General features: G+C 60.6%; 1 protein-coding gene across 14 annotated transcripts in view; it reads left to right on the top strand.

Annotated features, from left to right (window-relative positions):
- The first annotated feature begins 10,633 nt into the window (after positions 1-10,633).
- The window catches only part of OBSCN (obscurin, cytoskeletal calmodulin and titin-interacting RhoGEF), a 130,846-nt gene continuing 121,661 nt past the window's right edge, over positions 10,634-19,818 (top strand). For 6 of the 14 annotated variants that reach the window (XM_072763961.1, XM_072763958.1, XM_072763957.1 and 3 more), the window contains exons 1-7: positions 13,633-14,653; positions 15,482-15,751; positions 15,850-16,110; positions 16,807-17,115; positions 17,243-17,509; positions 18,426-18,704; positions 19,031-19,306. In XM_072763961.1, the coding sequence (XP_072620062.1) occupies positions 13,666-14,653; positions 15,482-15,751; positions 15,850-16,110; positions 16,807-17,115; positions 17,243-17,509; positions 18,426-18,704; positions 19,031-19,306 (2,650 nt within the window). In that variant the 5' untranslated portion in view covers positions 13,633-13,665. Of the gene's footprint in view, positions 10,779-13,615; positions 14,654-15,481; positions 15,752-15,849; positions 16,111-16,806; positions 17,116-17,242; positions 17,510-18,425; positions 18,705-19,030; positions 19,307-19,818 lie in introns of those variants that run through there. The other 8 variants (XM_072763970.1, XM_072763963.1, XM_072763962.1 and 5 more) reach the window with 4 other exon arrangements.

Raw genomic sequence — 19,818 nt, 5'->3', positions numbered from 1 at the left:
TGCACTCTCTCCCTGCCAAAAAATAAAAAATAAAACCTAAAGGAAATATCATGACCGGTTGTTGGAGTTTACTGGTTTTTGTAGGCATGAATTGAAATGGTGGTTGTGTTTTCTAAAAACTTGTCCACATCATCTTAGTTCTCAATTTCATTGTGATGAGATTGCTCATGATATCATTTTTTAAAAAGATTTTATTTGTTCATTCGTGAGAGACACACAGAGAGAGAGAGATGGGCAGAGACACAGGCAGAGGAAGAAGCAGGCTCCATGCAGGGAGCCCAACGTGGGACTCCATCCCGGGACTCCAGGACCACGCCCTGGGCCGAAGGCAGGTGCCAAACCACTGAGCCATCCAGGGATCCCATAATAATATTTTTTTAAAAAAGATTTTACTTATTCATAAGAGACACACAGAGAGAGGCAGAGACACAGGCAGAGGAAAAGCAGGCTGCCTGCGGGGAGCCCGATGCAGAACTCGATCCCAGGACCCCGGGATCATGCCCTGAGCTGAAGGCAGGCTGAGCTACCCAGGCGCCCCATGATATCATTTTTTTTTTAATCATCTATATTGATGTGTCAACTGCATCCATGTAAAGTGCATAATCCAGTGAGTTCGGGGAAGTGTCTGCTTGTGTTTTCCTTCTGTAACCATGCTGTGCATCAGATCCCTGGGACTCTCTCTTGTCATGAAGGATGATGTTTGTCCTCATCCGCTTGCCCCTGGCAGCTACCATTTGACTAATTACTGTGAATCTGACCCTTTCTTTTTCTGCCTCGGTTGGGCCACATGGGTTCATTTGGCCACAATCCCTTACGGCCATGTGGTTTACAGAGAGTGCTCCTGATCTGTAGGCTGTCACTTCACCTTATCCACAGTATCACCTGCTGCACAGAAGCTAGGGCTTCCATGTGGTTCTCCCTACCACAAGCTCTTGGCACTTGTGCTTGGGCATCAGGTCTAAAAAATCTTTGCCAAGGCCAATGTCAGGGAGAACTTCCACTGTGGACATCCAACACTGTCTGTTGAGGGGGCTGCCCCTCACCCATTGAGTGGTCTCAGTGAGACCTGGGCCTTCCTGCTCGTCATGACGAAACTACAAAGATGCTCATGTGGATTGCATCTTTCCATGCTGTCAGCTTTATTGTATCATAAAGGAAAAGTTAATCACAATATAAAGCAGGTTCAGGGATCCTGACTCAATGATATTTCACCAAGGGAGTAAACTTGGCTCCTTACCTGGCACACAGAGCAGGACAGGAGATGATGTTCACATGGGAGACATACTTTTAATGAAAAGCTATGTTCTCCAAAACCAACAACACAACGCAGAGAAGGGAGTGCCATTTATCGCAGTGTGGGAATCCCTCTAACACAAGCTGCACCCCAGACAGCTGGGTTCTTGGCACAGTGCTGCAGAGGGGAGGCCTGAGGCTGTGGGTAAGATGCAGATGGCATTTTCCGTGAGGACTGTCCTGACTGCTGGGTCCTTCGAAGGGCCCATGGGGTGCAGGGACCCACATGGTGAGAGCCACAGCATGGGCTCCCTTCTGCTTTGAACAGAAGGTGTGCTGGAGAGCCTCGTCAGGGCAACGCCTGACCCCAGGCCTGGGAAGCCACTGCTGCCCTAGCTGGCTCCTCACTGCGGTCCTCACACTGGCATCCAACTTAGCCCCCCACGTTCTCCCACGCCCTCCTCTGGGTCCCCTATCCCCTCTCTGTCCTTGGACTTGCACTGGAGCACTGGCTCTCTTGGGCCTCCAGCCTGCTCACCCAGGTGAACATGGATGGGCCTGTGTTGGTTCTGTGTCTCTGGGGAATGCTCGTACCAGTGTCTTCCATGGCAACAGCTGAGGAGCTGCCAGTGTTTCTGGTGCTCTGCCCTGACTTACTTGACGCTCACCATGTTTTGCCACCACCACTGCCCTAACTGTCCCTGTACTGTGGTACATGCGCGTAGGAACTCCTGAAAGGCATGTGTGTGGCGGCATCATTTCCAAAGTTTGTGTCTGGTGTCTTTTCTTGGGCAGCCACTACAAATCTCAGTGTGGTCAAGGGAGTTTTGTTCTCCTCTAGGATGGATGCTGGGGACATCATCCTGTGACAGGTGTGAAGTGGTGACATCATTTGTGTTTCAGAGGAGAGCTGCTGGTTCTGGTTTCCAGGCTTTCTGTGGTTCCACTCCATCCCATTCCATTTCCTTCTCTTCCCTTCATCCAGCCCTGAGCCACAGCTTTATCATTGAAGCTTCCTGACAAGCTCTCTGGCTTACTCAAGACAGGCTGATGTTTTCAAGGGCAGCCTTGGGCCAGAACCTTCCTTGCCTGGGTTCCTCCAAGCAGAGCTTGAGAGCTCTTGGGGTGTGCGCCATGTGCCCTGTACAGTGGCCTGGGCTGCTTGCTTGGCTCTCCTGCGCTGGAGCCGCTGCTCTGCCAGGGCCTGGGTGCTGTGTCTGCCGTGCCTCCGTGGATAGGTGCGGCCTCCAAATGTGGTGGGCGCTTGCTGGGAACCCAGGGCCCGTGCTGCCTTAGGGGTTAGCCCCCCCCCCCCCCCCCCCCCCCCCCCCCCCGACGTGGCTGTGGAGTGAGCAGCACTGGCGCATACCCCACCTGCTGATTGCTAATGGGGAGCCCGTCCTCTTGGCCTCGCTGAGCAGCCAAGCTGGAGCACGAGGCCAGACAGCACCACATGCTCAATGTCATTCCTGTTTTCATAGATGTTCCCAAATCTGGGTCTCTTCGTGGGCTCCCTGCCCTGAGGAGACGTGTCCAGAGATTATACGTGTTTTCTTGAGTTGGTTTTCACCTGCCCATTATACCTGGTCTGCTGCCGAGCAAGTCCCTGCAAGTGGGACCTTGGTACCTTGTTTCTGCATGGAGGTCGGGGCCATGGTGCTCGGGGACAAGGCCTGGGGGCCCTGCTGCTCGGCCTACCCACCCCAGGAGTGGTGATCCGATGGCTCTGGGCTGTGGCCTGGGCACATGTGAGACACTGTAGCTACTAATGTGTTGCCAGGGCTGACAGCACTCTTATGGACTGTGAACATGTTGGGGGGACCTGCCAGCTGGGAAGGTGTCCGTGGGCCCCCAAGGTGTTGCAGACCTGCTCTGGAGACACACCAGCTTCATCCCAGTGTGGACTGACCACATCCAACAAAATAGAGGATCAGAAGATCGACACACCTCCGGACATGTTACAAAATGTGTGATTTCCCCCTGGTCTTGGTTAAAAAGTATTTCCACGGGGCACAAGGATGATTCCAGTGATGGGAGGGCCTGGGGCAGGTGGAGCCTCTTAGCACTGGGTGACTGCTGCAGGCAGCTGGTGCTTTGGGAAGCAGAAGCACTGTTTCATCAACATATTCAGCATTTACCGGGGCACCTGGGGCACCTCCATCAGTAGGATCGTTGAATTCAAACCCCATGTTGGATTGTGGAGCCTAATTTATTTTTATTTTTATTTTTATTTTTTTAATAAATTAATGTTTATTGGTGTTCAATTTACCAACATACAGAATAACACCCAGTGCTCATCCCGTCAAGTGTCCCCCTCAGTGCCCGTCACCCATTCCCCCCCACCCCCCTGCCCTCCTCCCCTTACACCACCCCTAGTTCGTTTCCCAGAGTTAGGAGTCTTTATGTTCTGTCTCCCTTCCTGATATTTCCCACACATTTCTTCTCCCTTCCTTTATATTCCCTTTCACTATTATTTATATTCCCCAAATGAATGAGACTATATAATGTTTGTCCTTCTCCGATTGACTTATTTCACTCAGCATAATACCCTCCAGTTCCATCCACGTTGAAGCAAATGGTGGGTATTTGTAGTTTCTAATGGCAGAGTAATATTCCATTGTATACATAAACCACATCTTTATCCATTCGTCTTTCGATGGACACCGAGGCTTGTGGAGCCTAATTAAAAAAAAAAAATTTAGAAATGTTCAGCGCTTGTGATATGCATCATACAAGGGGTGGTTTATCAGAATGTCACAGGGTGAAAACCAGAAAGCCCAGCTAGTGCCATTCACTGGCTGGACAGTGTGGCCGTGGGTGTGCAGGTGACATGATGGCTTCACTCATCTTCACACTTTCATTTTCCACAAGGGCCACTTCCTCAGGGAAGTTTTGTTACAATTGCCACTCCCCTCGAGCTTTCAGAACCGATGGGACCCGGGGTGTTTTCCGACAACAACCAATTCTCTGATTTTCCATGGACACCAGCGTGGGGGTGGGGGCGTTTGGGGGACTACATTTAACTCAGGTCTGACCTTGTCTGTGTGGTGTTGGCGTCAGGCCCCATGGGATCAGGGCTCTCAGGCCACAAGGCCATCTCACCGCAGATGCCAATCCCCGTGTCACCTGTGCTCCGACCCACAGGCTGCAGGTCCGCAGTCCCCAGGGCCCCCACCCTGGATTCCACTATGTGCTGGAGCAGCTCATGGATTCCAGGGACACAGTTATGGACGGTTACTGGCTTCTTATACAGTGAAGGATGTGACGCAGGGCACTCATGAGCAGTCAGGTAGACAGGCACATAGGTGAGGTCTGGGAGGCCCCGAGCACAGGAGTGTCCTTCCCTGTGGACTCGGGGTGCCCCTCCCTCCCCACATTGGGAGGCACGAACCCAGAAGCTCCCCGAATGCCCTGCTCCTGGAATTCCCATGGGAGCTTTATCAAGGAGGCATGAAGGATGAGGAACCTGCCCCTAGGGTGGACGTGGGGCTGGAAATTCCAGGCTTCAGGTCCAGCTTCATCCTCCTGGTGACCAGCCCCCACTCCGGAGCCTACCCAGAGTGGCCTGCTTAGAGTGTGGGGTGCTGCTGTTGCCGGGGCCTTCCCAGGGGGCCAGAAGTTCCGTGTCAGGAACCAGGGTGAGACCAGATGCCACAGGTTGAGCTGTGTGGGCAGCCCAGCTGCCTAGCACCTGGCCCTGGCTCCCCAGCAGGCTCGGCTACAGGCAGGCACAACCCTCCCTAAGATTCTGTGATTGCCTCTGAGTCGATCTGGTTGGGGCTGTGTGATCCTCTAAAAGCCTAGTACAAAATGCTTCATGACTCAGATGTGACAGCCATGGGTTCACACATGTGGCTGTGGCTCTTCCGATGAGCGGTCGGTCCCTCAGTCCTCTGGGGCTGCTGAGATGGGACAGTGCAGATGGGACTCTTGTAAAGACATTTCTTAGGGCTTTGGAGGCTGGGTGTTGGAGATGCTGCCATGTCTATGGAGGCCCAATTCCCAGGTCACAGGTGGTGTCACAGGTGACGTCCTTCACTGTGCCCTGTGACGGAAGGGGTGAGGGTGCTCTCTGGCACTCCCTTCACGAGGGCACAAATCCCATCCTGGGACTCACCCTCAGGACCTCATCACCCCCTGAAGGCCCTGCCTCCAGGACCATGGCACTGGTGGCAGTGTATGAATTTGGGGGGGGGGCAGCTCTCCAGTGTGTGGGGTTAGCTCCCAGGGTGGTGCTGGGGTACCTGAGGGAGCAGTCAACATTTGGTCTAAAGCAAGCCCACCTGTGAGTCTGTTGGGTCCGCACCACAGGCCAGGAAATCTTGGGGTCCTCCTGGAATCAAGGGGTCTCTAGGTTTGGTTCACACTTGAGTTCTCAGTGAAGAAAACACCCATGTCTTCCCCCTACTCAGAACACACACAGCCCGTTTGGGAGTGGGGACAGCCTTGTGGGTTGACAGAAGGTCAGCAGGGTCCTACAGGTGCAGAGCTGCCCTCCTTCTGCTCCTGAGGCCCCCAACCCATCTTAGGAAGGAGGCAGAAGCTGCACCTCGGCACGCTTTGTCTTGGGCACAGGTGAGGTTTTACGATGCAGCCAGTAAGGTATGCTGTGCACCTGGATACCCTGGAGGTAACCTTTGGGACCACACCCAGAAGGCATGCTGCACACCTGGATACCTTGGAGGTAGCCCTTGGGCCCACACCCAGAAGACTGGCTTTCAGGGGCCCCAGCTCAGCCAAGGCCCTACCTAGTCAGAGTCCTGAGGACACGTGCATATGGCCTCGTGCATATGGCCTCGGTGAAGCAGGAGCTCGCTGCCTGCACCTGCACCAGGGATGCACTTCCTCAGGAGGGGTCTGCATGTCCCTGGAAAGCTTTGCTGACCCCTGACTGGAGCACAGCCTCCCCAAAGATGATCCCCAGTTTCCCTCCGGAGCTGAGGTTCCCTCTGGGCGAGCCCTGTCCTGCCCCCTGGTCCTCATGGCCACAGATGAAGTCCTGGGTCTTTAATGCACCTCATTTCTGGCAGCAGGTGCTATACCCTCATAGCACACACATTTGGGGGCCTCCTTCCTTCACTCTTGTTTTGGAAACAGAAAGGTGAGGCTGTTTGGAGTATGTTTAGGAGAAAGAGAGAAAGAGGATCAGAGACTCCTCCATGGTCCAATTTTCTTCTGTTGACCAAACTCACCCAGCAACAAACAGCACAGTCACCTGGGAGGGAGCAAGCACTTGGTCTCGGGCGGGCGTGGAACTGGGGAGGCACATGGAGGGGAGAAAGCCCGCGGTCTCCCAGCAGTGCTGTGTGCCTGGGACCCACCCGTTAGTAACCTTGTGGACGAGTTCTCTGCACACCTGACTCTGGGAATCTGTGCGCCTGTGGGGTTCCTGTTGTGGCTCCCCACCCCATAGCTCCCTAGCCGCAGCACTCCCTGGATCTGCGCAGCGGTCATTTGTGCCAGTGGATCTTACTGTGTCTCCAAGGACTCCCGGGGAAAGTCCACTTGAAGCCCCAGTGGAGTGAGAAGAGGCAGGGCCCCAGGAACATGGGCCTTCTGGGGCTGCGGGAGTCAAAGGCTTTACCCCATGACTGCTGGCTGGCCCCCCCATTCCTTGCATGCGGTGTAAATCTGTGACAACTTCTTTTGCAACCTTCTCTGGGGTTTGCAGCCCCCCTGAGCCCCCCTGTGGTGGGGATAGACAGGGCTGGCCCCAGTGGCGGGGCTTCCGTGGTCCTGGTGGGGACTGGGGTGCAGGCCTGGAGGCGGCATGTCCTGGCACCTCTCCAGTGTGGGCTGTGGTCGCGGGTGGCTGCACTCAGGTCCAGAGAGATGGCCTGCCCCAGGAGTGTGCACAGGGCACTAGCGCAGATGCTGGGGTCCCCCCACCTTGGGTCTCCTCCCCGGGCCTCAGCCATGGCTTTGGGCTGGCAGCTCTCCCTGCCCCAGGGACCCTCAATGCCTCTCCCAGACCTGCCCTGCCCACCCACATCTCCCCACCCAGCTCCCCTTTTCCTTCTCCTGCACGAGGGTGAGTGCAGCCACTGTGCAGAGCCTGGGAGTCCTGCCTGTGGCCAGCCCAGCCCAGGATGTCCCTGTGGTCCCTTTGCTCCCCAGGAGCCCCTCTCACTGCCTGGCTCTGGGTCCCTTTCCCCTGCTTGACCCCTGGCCCTCACCCTCAGCTCCTGGCTGGAAGCTCAGCCTCTCATGGTGGGGAGCGGGTGGTGTGGGCACCAGGAACTGGCCGGATGGGAGGCTTGCATGTGTGCAATCCCCCAGCTGCCCTTAAAGCAGCGGCAATTCTTTCGGAACTTTACTTGGAAACCACCATTTCCCCCACTAATGTCCCCATTTTGTGCCTGGGTCTGCACAGGCTGTGTCATCACACCTCCCTGGTCTCCTGGCCATTGGTCAGTCACTCAGGGAGAAAGGTGTGACCCCTCAGCCGTGTGAACAAGCAAACCATGCCCCCTGAACCACAGTCTCCCTGCTGCAAATTGCAGACACTCCATCCTGGGGACTGTCCATGTCTCTGGAGGGAACACCAGAAGGTGACGCGGGCTTGCCTTCCCGAGAGGAGCATTTACACCACACATGGTCCAAGTCGGGGAGAGTGAAGCAGGTTCCCCTCCCCCACCGAGTGCACCATGTTCCCCTTAGGAGCACTGCCAGCTATCACAGGGGCTCGTGGTAGAGCTTCCAGGCCAGGAGTTTGCAGCCCGGTCCCTGCTCCTGGGGGAGCCGTGCGGGGCCATGGCCAGAGGAAGGGGCTCAGGCCTGGGATGCCTGTGAGCATGGGCTCCCTGCAGACGGAGCGCTTACAGCCCAGGGAGGCTAGTCCTAGTCAGGGCCCACGTCCAATACTGTGGAGTGCAGCCAGTGTGGGGGATCTGACTAGAGGCAGGGAGCACCAGCAGAGGGCTGTCCCACAGGAGCCCTCTGCTGTGTGGGCAGGGGCAACAGCAGTGACGCCATATGCGATGTGGCACAGGCGGTGTGTGTGTGTGGGGGAGCTGAACTGCAGCTGCCACTTCCTAGGACCAAATGTCTGTCCTCAAGGGAAGTGGGGACAAGTGACCCAGAGACACAGAGCATGAGATTCAGAGGACATGGAGGGGGACAGAGGACGACAAGGGTGAGCTGTGGAGGGACAGGACAGGCAGGGCGACAGAGGAGGAGGGTGAGTTATGGAGGGACACAGGACAGGGAGGGGGACAGAGGAGGAGGAGGGTGAGCTCTGGAGCAGGACAGGGAGGAGGACAGAGGAGGAGGAGAATGAGCTGTGGAGGGACACAGGACAGGGAGGGGGACAGGAGGAGGAGGGTGAGCTGTGGAGGGACACAGGACAGGGAGAAGGACAGAGGAGGAGGAGAGTGAGCTGTGGAGGGACACAGGACAGGGAGAAGGACAGAGGAGGAGGAGAGTGAGCTGTGGAGGGACACAGGACAGGGAGGGGGACTGAGGGGGAGGACGATGAGCTGTGGAGGAACACAGGACAGGGAGGGGGACAGAGGAGGAGGAGGGTGAGCTGTGGAGGGACACAGGACAGGGAGAAGGACAGAGGAGGAGGAGAGTGAGCTGTGGAGGGACACAGGACAGGGAGAAGGACAGAGGAGGAGGAGAGTGAGCTGTGGAGGAACACAGGACAGGGAGGGGGACAGAAGGAGGAGGGTGAGCTGTGGAGGGACGCAGGACAGGGAGGAAGATGGAGGAAGAAGAGGATGAGTTGTAGAGGGACAAAGGACAGGAGGAGGAGAGTGAGTACCCCTCGGATGCTGGTGTTAGGGGGGTCAGTGCAGTGACATCCTGGCCTGGGCCCGGACTGGGAGCAGTGTCCTCAGGGAGCAGGGGGTCCCCCAGTGCTGCCCTCTGTTCACTGGGGCACATTGAGGGGGGCTGCGTCTGTACCTGGGAGACACCTCAGCATCCCAGGGTCTGCAAGCATCGCCTTCCCAGATGACACCTGCCAGCACCCTGAGAAATAAATGTGTTTAACGTCCTGCTGTGTGTGGCCATGATGGTGCCTGATTCTGCATCTCCAGGGTTTCTGGTCTGGGCTCAGACTCAGTTTCCTCATGCTTGGGGGCAGGGGTGAGGCTGGGCAGCAGAGCCTCCCCCATCCTGCCTACCCTTGTTCCCACCCCTTGGGTGCTTAGACCCAGGCCCCGGCCACCCGCTGGGCTGGGTGTCAGCAGGTGGATACTGCAGGAGAAGCCTCCGGGGCGGGCGGATATAAGCAGCCTGCTGGGTATCTTGCCCTGGTCCCACCCCTAGATGAGCTCCTTGATGGGGGGGGGGGTCTCAGACCTGGGCCTCGGGGGCTAGGGGGCAGCCCCCTCCCAGGAGACCCAGGACATGCACAGGGGCCTCTGGGTCCTGGTGAGGCCCTCACCAGGCAAGGGCCACCTTTCCTCCAGGTGGGCCTGGTGTATTGTCCCTGCTTGTCCCTGCAGCAGGACCAAGGGAATGGAGGGGGACAGCCTTTCTGGGGACATAGCAGTGCTCACCATTGTCCTGCCAGCCATCCTCCTGGGCCTGGGCCCTTGTCCATGGCCAGTGAGGTCCCTGGATGGGTTCTCAGGGTCTTCACCCCCATTTACAGGTGCTGGGGACACCCAGCCAGGCCAGGTGCTGCCCAGAGGGACCAGGGATAAAGAAGCTGCCTTGGGCATGGTGTGGTGGGGATGGATGGGGGCTGATGCTGGGGTGTGCAGGGCTTCTGGGTGCCACCTCCACCCAGACTCTGGGACCCTCAGGTGGCAGTGCCCTCAGCATGGCCTGAGTCCATCTGCCCTCTGGGGGTTCTGGGTTTCCCTCTCCCCCTGGACAGTCCTGGGCGTCCTCTGGTACTTTCTGGATCCTCTCTGGGTGGTCCCAACCCCCCCTCTTCCCCTTGGACTGTCCTGGGTGCCCTCTGGCACTTTCTGGGTGTCCTCTGGGTGGTCCCAAGTCCCCCTCTCTCCCCCTGACAGTTCTGGGTGCCCTCTGACACATTCTGGGTGGTCCCAAGTCCCCCTCTCCCCCCTGACAGTCCTGGGTGCCCTCTGACACATTCTGGGTGCCCTCTGGGTGGTTGCAAGTCCCCCTCTCCCCGCTGGATTGTCCTGGGTGCCCTCTGGTGCATCCTGGGTCCCCTCTGCCTAGTACTCCAGGATGCTAGTCTGAGCAGGGTTCCCTACCAGGTGGGGTCCCAGCCTCACCCACACCATCGCTGCCCCCCACCCCCACCCCTGGCCACCCAGAGCCTCTGCCCTTTGCCTCCCTGGGGCTGGGGGTGAAACCAAATCCCAGCTCTGACACTCGGGCTATTTTGGAGCTGGGCTGGGCTGGGCTGGCCGGCCGTGGGGGCGGGCCCAGCCTTCTCCAGCTGACAGCGTCCGCCTGTCCTTTCGTCCCCATCCAGTCTGAGGACCGGCCAGAGAGTGGGCTGCTGGGTGGGAGCCGTGTCGGTCCTGGGCCTGTGGAGGGAAGTGAGACCCAGCAGCCCCTGCCCACCGTTTGCACCCCCCACGTGGGAGCTGCTCCCAGCCTCCCCGTAGAGACAGGTGAGGAGGCCTACAGGCAGGGTGGGGGCTGAGCGGGACCTAGGCCCTCTCCCCCAGGGCTGTCCAGTTGAAGGTCAGGACTCTGGGGTACAGAGGGGCCTGGTGGGGGGGTGTCCAGCCAGGCCGTGTAGCTCCATGGGTTGGGGCCCTGGAACCCAGCCCCTGATGCCCTGGTGACTTGAGCTGGGCCCTCACGCAGGGTGGGAGGTCAGGGGCCATGCAGGCCTCCACCTTCTCCTCCACTGCCCCCTGCTCAGAGGGAGGCCTGGGGGTCTGGCCGGCCCTGCCCCCAGCCTGCTAGGATGGATGCCCGCTGACAGCTGGGGCTATTTTTGGCCTGTTGGCTCAGCAGAGGGGACAGCCAGAGGGGCACTGACACCTGACTCCAGGAAAGAATTTCCCCGGGAGTTCGGGAAGCCGCCAGCCCAGGGGTTTAGGGAAGGTCTTTTCTAGAAGAGGGGTGTGGGGGACAGGGGTGGGGGCAGCGGGGGCTCCAGGGAGGCGTCAAGGCTGTGCAGTGAGGCTGCCAGCAATTCCCCATGCTTGGTTCATCTGGGAAATGGTCCAGGGGCCCCATGAGGAGGCCCCAAGGTTGGCCAAGTTCTAGAAAAACAAGGATGGAGGCTGTGAGCAGGGCTCAGGTTGGTCCTCGGGACTTGGAAGCTCTGGAGGCATGACCCCAGATGGGTCTGGGGAGGTCATGGTCGCCATGTAGCCATGTGGAGGGAGGCTCCTGCTAGTGGCAGATTGGGGCCTCCAAGGGGTGAGGAGTGTGAATGGGGTCCACACTGAGGGAAGAAGGGGCTTCCCTGGGAGGCTGGGGCTGAGGTGCTGGCCCCGTGTCCCCTCCTGAGTGTCCCGTCTCTGCCATCACTGTTGCATGTTCATGCCCAGGAGGAGTTCTGCCCCCCGCTCCAGGGTTCTGGAGTCCTTCGTCAGCATCTAGGGTGCCATGGCCCTACTGAGCAGAGGGGGAACCTGCCTAGAGGGGGCTCCCAGGCCTCATGGGCTGCTGCACTGAGCTGGGGAACACAGGCCCCATGCCAGGGAGCCGGGCATCAGCACCAGCCCTGAGGCCTTCTAGGATCTTGGGGTCTCTACCCACCCTTGCAGGCCAGAGTGCTATCACCTGCCGAGTGCTGGGCTGGCTCCCTCTAAGGACGTGCAGTGATGGGAGCTCCCTCTCCCATCCTGGTCCTGGCTCCCAGAGGCCACAGCTGTGGAGGTGGCCCTCTGACCCTGCCCACTTGTGAGCTCAGAGCACCTAGCTCCCATACCTGCTCCCGCAGTGGCTGGTGGGGGGGCGTGAGGTGCACTGTCCTGGCTCAGGGGACCCCCGGGCCAACTGCAATCCAGGGGAGGGTCACTGGGAGCTCAGAGCGCAGGGCCTCTGGAGACCTGGTGTCAGAGTAACCCTTCCCCAGAGGGACAGCGAGGCCCAGGAGGGCGTCCATGGAGGCGGAGCCCGGGTAGCCACTCGCCTGGGTCCTCCCAGCCCCAGAACTTGGCCAGGCAGTGGGGCTAGGGGACAGAGGTGCTGACTGCACAGTGAGTCAGCAGGCTGCTGCTGGGGACTCACCTCGAGGGGGATTAAGGGGATTAGGCCCTGAATCACAGGATGTCACCCCACTTGTCCCCAGTAGGCAGTCCTGCTGGAAGCCCAGCCCCGATTGAGGAGGGTGATCAGGCGTTTGGGGCCAGCCCTGAGCCCAAGAGGCTGCTGCTCTTACTGAAGCCAGGGGTGGGTGGGGTGGAGGGTAGGCCAGGCCCGGCTCACCTAACCCACCTGTGCTGAAGGCCAGCCAGGGCCTGCCGGGATGGGCAGAGGCCAGTGACCTGAGGCCTTTGGTTTGTGTGGTGCCAACCCTGTCCCGGCAGGGAGCCAGCCAAAGTCTGTAGGTTGACCGGGCCCTGCCGGCTAACCTGGCCAGCCTCAGCCTGGACGGCCCAGATTCTTCCAGAGTACTCTGTGCCTGTCTTCCTGTCCGCTGACTGTGGGCTGTCCCAAACCAGGAGCGGGTGCTCGCAGGAAGGGGGTGTGGGCAGCTCGTGGGCTTCAGCACTCAGACGGTGGCAGGCTCGGGGTTAAAGGGACCTGGAACTCCCAGGAGAGGCACTGGCAGCTGCAGGGGGGACTTCTGTCATGGGCACTGCCTGGGCAAGCAGGGCAGGGACCCACAGAGGAAAGGAGAGCCTCCTGGGGTGGAGAATCCCGTGACCTCGGGAGTAAGCAGTCAGAGAGGGGCTGGGCTAGCAGCAGGTGCCCAGCACAGGCCTCCCAGGGCCCGCCCTGCCCAGGTGGGAGAACCGCCTCCTCTTGGAGCAGGAGACACAGGCAGATTGGAGGTTCAGCATCCAGGAGGCTGTGGTATGTCAGGGAGGGGGACTGGTGCCTGGACGCAGCTGGGGGGGGGGGGGGCACACACATGCGGGTCTGTGTGGACCCAGGTAGGAAGGACATTGGTGGACAGGGCCAGCCAGGCTGCTGTTGTGATGTTTGGAGATGGTGCTCAATAGGACCTCGAGTTGGGCTGTGGGGCTAGAGCTGGGGGTCAGGAGGAAGAGATACCCAACTGTGAGCAAAGCCTGTGGTGGGGGGGTGTGGCAACAGAACACGAATGCCCAGAAAGGGTTAAATCTGAGTTTCTGGTCCATGGTGCCTCCTGGTGACTCTACATACGGGGGTGGGGGGTGAGGGGCGGGGGTGGGGTGGGGGGTGAGACCTCCGGGTCCTTCAGGAGGTCTGAATGGGGAATGGCCAGGTGGGGCACAGGTGCGGGACTCGGCCACCACCTGGGTCTCCTCCCCACTCTGACCTTCCGCCAACCCACTCGCAGGTCCCTCCCGCCGCCGCCCCCCCCCCCCCCCCCCCCCCCCCGCCGCTGCCATGGATCACTCATTCAGCGGGGCCCCCCGATTCCTGACCCGGCCCAAGGCCTTTGTGGTGTCGGTGGGCAAGGACGCCACACTGAGCTGCCAGATCGTGGGCAACCCGACGCCGCAAGTGAGCTGGGAGAAGGACCAGCTGCCGGTGGAGGAGGGTGCGCGCTTCCGCCTGGCCCAGGACGGCGACCTGTACCGGCTCACCATCCTGGACCTGGCGCTGGGCGACAGCGGCCAGTACGTGTGCCGCGCGCGCAACGCCATCGGCGAGGCCTTCGCAGCCGTCGGGCTGCAGGTGGACGCCGAGGCGGCGCGCGCCGAGCAGGCGCCCCACTTCCTGCTGCGGCCCACGTCCATCCGCGTGCGCGAGGGCGCCCAGGCCACCTTCCGCTGCCGCGTGCGCGGCTCCCCGCCCATGGCCGTGAGCTGGGCCAAGGACGGCCGGCGCTTGGGCGCGCCGGACGAGCCCCGCGTGCGCGTGGAGGCCCTCGGCGAGGCGAGCGCGCTGCGCATCCGGGACGCGCGGCCCCGCGACGGCGGCACCTACACTGTGCGCGCCGAGAACCCGCTGGGCGCCGCCAGCGCGGACGCGGCGCTCACGGTGGACGCGGACGCGGACGCGGACGCCGCCAGCCCGCCCGGGGCCTCCACGGCCGCGCTCCTGGCGCACCTGCAGCGGCGGCGCGAGGCCATGCGCGCCGAGGGCGCCCCAGCCTCGCCTCCCGGTTCCTGCACGCGCACCTGTACGGTGACCGAGGGCAAGCACGCGCGTCTTAGCTGCTACGTGACCGGGGAGCCCAAGCCCGAGACGGTCTGGAAGAAGGATGGGCAGCTGGTGGTGGAGGGCCGGCGACACGTGGTGTACGAGGACGCCCAGGAGAACTTCGTGCTCAAGATCCTCTTCTGCAAGCAGTCGGACCGGGGCCTCTACACCTGCACGGCGTCCAACCTGGTGGGCCAGACCTACAGCTCCGTGCTGGTGGTCGTGCGAGGTGAGCTCCGCTCGCGGGCCGCACTATCCCCGCGCGGCCCCTTCCCCGCTCCTTTCCACCGAGAACGAAATCCGCGGTGGAATCCGGAGTCTTGGCTCTGGCGTTTGCGAGTCACAGGAGTGAACAGCAAAGCGCTGTATCCTCGGCGCCCCCTCCCCCCAGGCACTCCGCCGTCACGGGATGCTGAGGGGTCTCTCGCTGGCAGGGTGGGGACAAAGGCAGGCCAGAGGCTGTGGCCGCTGAGCCTGAAGACCCTTCTGGACCGCTGTTCCGGCTTCTGCTGAGGGCCCTGGTAGGGGTCTGGGCCTCCCCCAGGGCTCGGGGGCAGAGGACGGGAAGCACCGTCGGGTTTGGTGGGCGAGGCTCCTGACCTCCATTTCTGACCCGCAGCAGTCTCCCAGGGCGGGGGAAGTGGCCCGACTCCCCAGGGCTAGGGGGTGCCTGCAGACACTGTGTGGGGGAAGTGCTAGGGCAGCAGGGCTGGGCCCGCGGTCTCAGCGGGCCCAGGGGCTGGGGGCGGGAGGCTGGCGGGGCCACGGGCCCACGGGGTGTTGCGCCCGGGAGCAGCGTCCCTGGGCTTCTTGTGGCTTTATGTGCCTGTTTCTCCTCCTCTTCCAGACATCTTATATTAAGAGGGGAGGCTCTAGGTTCTGTGCCCTCTCCTCTGCCCCCTCCCGTCCTCCTCCTCCTCCCCATCCCTACAGCCTCTCTGCCTTCCCCGTCCCCCGCCCCCGCTCCAGCCCTAACCCTCACCCCGCCGCGCCCGGGGCGCTCCCCTGCGCCTCCCCGCTCCTCCCCGCCTCACGCGCTCTCCCCCTCTCCCCGCAGAGCCCACCATGCCCTTCAAGAAGCGACTGCGGGACCTGGAGGTGCAGGAGAAGGAGTCGGCTACGTTCCAGTGCGAGGTGCCGCTGCCGTCCACGGAGGCCGCGTGGTACAAGGAGGAGACGCGGCTGTGGGCTAGCGCCAAGTACGGCATCGAGGAGGCGGGCACCGAGCGCCGGCTGACCGTGCGCAACGTGTCGGCGGACGACGACGCCGTCTACATCTGCGAGACTGCGGAGGGCAGCCGCACTGTGGCGGAGCTGGCGGTGCAAGGTGGGCTGCGGTTGGGGCGGGGCCGGAGGTGCGCCGGCAGGGCAGCCCGTGCCCCCTCCCCCTGACCATACCCCGCCCCCGCGCCCTGCCTACCGCAGGCAACCTAGTCCGGAGGCTCCCCAGGAAGACCGCGGTGCGCGTGGGGGACACGGCCATGTTCTGCGTGGAGCTGGCCAGGCCCGAGGACCCCGTCCACTGGCTGAGGAACCAGGAGGAGGTGGTGGCTGGGGGCCGAGTGGCCATCACCACGGATGGCAGGTGCCACACGCTAACCATCTCCAAGTGCACCCTGGAGGACGTGGGCGAGGTGACCTTCACGGCCGGGGACTGCCGGACATCCACTCAGTTCTTTGTGTCTGGTAAGGAGAGCCCCCCTTCCTCTGTCCACCCAGCCCTGTGCCCTGGGGTCTGCCACAGGGAGGGTTTGGGGGGTTGGGCCGACGCATCCCACCCCTGGTTTGCTGCCCTCCTTCACGGTGATCACCCCAGGTGACTGCGAGGTAGGAGTGCTGGTGATTCCCCACTCTGCAAACCAAGTTAGAAGGTAGAGGTTGTTCTAGAAGCACACGCGTGGGTGAGGCAGGTGTGGGGCATTGTGGGTGAGCATGTCCTCTTTCTGGGCCCTTTGGTCTCAAATTTGTAGGTTGGGAGGTAGGACCCTCCCCCACGGGCCCCCACTGGGCCAGCCCTTTGTTGGGGAAGGAATGTGCCCCAGCACATGGACCTGTGGAATGTGCTCTGCTGTGGTCACTGCCTAGCCTGAGCCTTGGATGCACAGATGGGGTTTGTCCCTAGGCCACCTGGGCTGTGTTTCCCCAAAAGCCAGAGCACTCTTTCCACCGCAACCAAATCAACGGCCATAGGGCTGGAGCCAGGGGTCACACGCCCACAGCCTCCATTGGTATTGCTGTCCCCTTGGGCCATGGCCATTCCAGACCGTGGAAGCAGCCCCCTCAGTAGGGCTGGGGGTTGTGTAACACCTTGCTGGGTTGACCTGGACCCAGGGGTTGAGGGAGCTCCCAGTTGGTGACATCGGTGAGCTGTGCTCTCCCTAGCCCCTAGGAAGCTGCCCCTGCAAGCCCCTGAGGCCCCCGTGGTAAAGGCCAGGACGGAGTGCTCTGTGACCCTCGGCTGGTCCCCACCACCCCACGGAGACCGCCCTGTCCCTATCGACGGCTATGTGGTGGAAAAGAAGCGGCTTGGCGCCTATACCTGGAGTCGGTGCCACGAGGCTGAGTGGGTGGCCACACAGGAGTTGACCATAGCCAACATGTCTGAGGAGGGGGACTTCCAGTTCCGGGTGTCAGCTGTGAACAGCTTTGGCCACAGCCCCTACCTCGAGTTCCCGGGGACTGTCCACCTGGGTAGGTGTGGGCACTCTGGGTGTGGGCTCCGTGGGCTTCCTGGGGGAGGGAGCTCTTGGGCCCCAGCTCTAGGGGAGGAGGTGAGGTGGGCAGAGGCGGGCCCCTTCCTGAAGCCCTCACCCTGCAGCCCCCCAGCTGGCCGTGAAGACACCTCTGAAGGCAGTGGCAGCAGTGGAGGGTGGCGAGGTGACCTTCTCCGTGGACCTCACCTTGGCCTCGGAGGGCGAGTGGTTCCTGGACGGGCAGGCCCTGAAGGCCAGCAGTATGTATGTGATCCGCCAGGATGGCACTCGCCACACCCTCACCATCCGTGCTGCGTCCGCCAGCCTGCAGGGCGCTGAGCTCAAGTTCATGGCCAACGGCATTGAGAGCAGCATCCGCATGGAGGTCCGAGGTAGGCGACCCAGCTATGACCCCCAGGCCTCTGTCCTTGGGGTGGGGCAGGTGGGCTGGTAGGGGGTCTGCTGGATGAGGCAGGGCTGCAGAGGGGAGGCTGGGATATGAGTGGAAGGGGGCACAGAGCCTCGGTGTCTCCCCGACTCCCATTCCTCTCCGCTCATTCCGTCACTCTGCAATCTTGTCCCTTCCTTTCTGGCTCCTCTCTCTCTTTTTTTTTTTATAAATTTATTTTTTATTGGTGTTCAATTTGCCAACATATAGAATAACACCCAGTGCTCATCCCCTCAAGTGCCCCTGTCAGTGCCCGTCACCCAGTGACCCGCACCCCCCGCCCTCCTCCCCTTCCACCACCCCTAGTTCATTTCCCAGACTTAGGAGTCTTCCATGTTCTATCTCCCTTTCTGATATTTCCCACTCATTTTTTCTCCTTTCCCCTTTTTTCCCTTTTACTATTTTTTTATATTCCCCAAATGAATGAGACCATGTTTGTCCTTCTCCGATTGACTTACTTCACTCAGCATAATATCCTCCAGTTCCATCCACGTTGAAGCAAATGGTGGGTATTTGTCGCTTCTAATGGCTGAGGAATATTCCATTGTATACATAAACCACATCTTCTTTATCCATTCATCTTTCGATGGACACCGAGGCTCCTTCCACAGTTTGCATTTCTGGCTCCTCTCTGTTCCCCTCTGCCTGACACTCCCTTTTGTTCACTCTCCACTGCCTCTCCTCCCTCCCCCTGGGTCCCCTCCCCTACCCATCTGTCCACCCGTCTGTCCCCTCCACTCCTGCTTTGTCCCCTCCCCACCCATCCCCTCTCCCCTGTCCGCTCCTTCTCTGTTTCCTTTCCCTCTGTCCCCTCCTCTCTCTGTCTACACACCTTCTGTCCTCCTGTATGTGGCCCCCAGAGCCCCCAGGACTGACCGCCATGCCTCCGGTGGCCACTGTGAGGGAGGTGCTGGCCCAGCTGCATGAAGAGGCACAGCTCCTGGCTGAGCTGTCAGACCAGGCAGCGGCGGTGACATGGCTGAAGGATGGCCACGTGTTGCCACCAGGCCCCAAGTACGAGGTGCAGGCATCAGCCAGGCAGCGGACCCTGCTGGTGCGGGATGTGGTGCGAGACGATGCTGGCCTGTACGAGTGCATCAGCAGTGGGGGCCGCATCGCCTACCAGCTCTCCGTGCAAGGTGACGTCTCCCGCGTGTGTGTCTGGGTCCTCATGGGCCCACCGCCCCTGTCTTGACCGTGGGACATGCCCCAGCTCTGGGCAGCCTTGAGGGGGTGTGAGCAGTGGGAGCCCTGCAGGGGTGGGTGACCTGTGGGCAGGGCTGGGGAGGGCGTTGGGGGCAGCCCTGGGTGGTGCGGGGGTTAGAACTCAGTAGCCCAGCCAGTTCTTCCTCCTAAAGGGCCCTGGTCCTGCCCCCGAGGGGCCCTGGTTCTGCCTCCGAAGGGGCCCTGGTCGGGGTGAGGCCTCCCAGGCCTTGCTGCCTGACCTGTCCGTGTGCCCTTGCAGGGCTTACTCCCTTCCTGCACAAGGACACAGCTGGCGGCTGCGTGGAGGCCGTGGCTGGAGGCCTGGCCCACTTCGAATGTGAGACCTCCGAGGCCCACGTGCGTGTGCGCTGGTACAAGGATGGCACGGAGCTGAGCCGCTCCAGCCAGCGCTTCTCACAGGAGGACGTGGGCACGCGACACCGGCTGGTGGCGTCCTCGGTCAGCAGGCAGGACGAGGGGACCTACTCGTGCCGCGTGGGTGAGGACTCCGTGGACTTCCAGCTGCGTGTCTCTGGTGAGCTGCAGCCCCAGATGCCTGGGAGGGGTACTTCCTTCTGGATTTGGGAGAAGAAACTTCCCAGAGAACTAACATTTAGATGAGAAAAGATGTGGATGCGGAAAATAAAAAGACAAGGAAAGTTGCAGCCCCTTTCTCCCTTTTTTTTTTTTTTTTTTTTTTTTAATTTTTATTTATTTATTTATTTATTTATGATAGTCACAGAGAGAGAGAGAGAGGCAGAGACACAGGCGGAGGGAGAAGCAGGCTCCATGCACTGGGAGCCTGATGTGGGATTCGATCCCGGGTCTCCAGGATCGCGCCCTGGGCCAAAGGCAGGCGCCAAACCGCTGCGCCACCCAGGGATCCCACCCTTTCTCCCTTTTGAAGATGAGGCAGTGACACTGACAAGACCCGAAAGGTGCTGGAAGTGTCCTCAGCAGCTTAGGTTGGGCTCTTGATGCCTGTGGCTCTGACTCTTTCTAGAAGCTACTGGGGCCTCAGTGCTGACCCTTGGTGGGGTCTCAGCC

This window comes from Vulpes vulpes, chromosome 7 (genome assembly GCF_048418805.1).
Source record: "Vulpes vulpes isolate BD-2025 chromosome 7, VulVul3, whole genome shotgun sequence".
Taxonomy (NCBI): domain Eukaryota; kingdom Metazoa; phylum Chordata; class Mammalia; order Carnivora; family Canidae; genus Vulpes; species Vulpes vulpes.
This window is presented reverse-complemented; position numbering and strand designations above follow the sequence as displayed.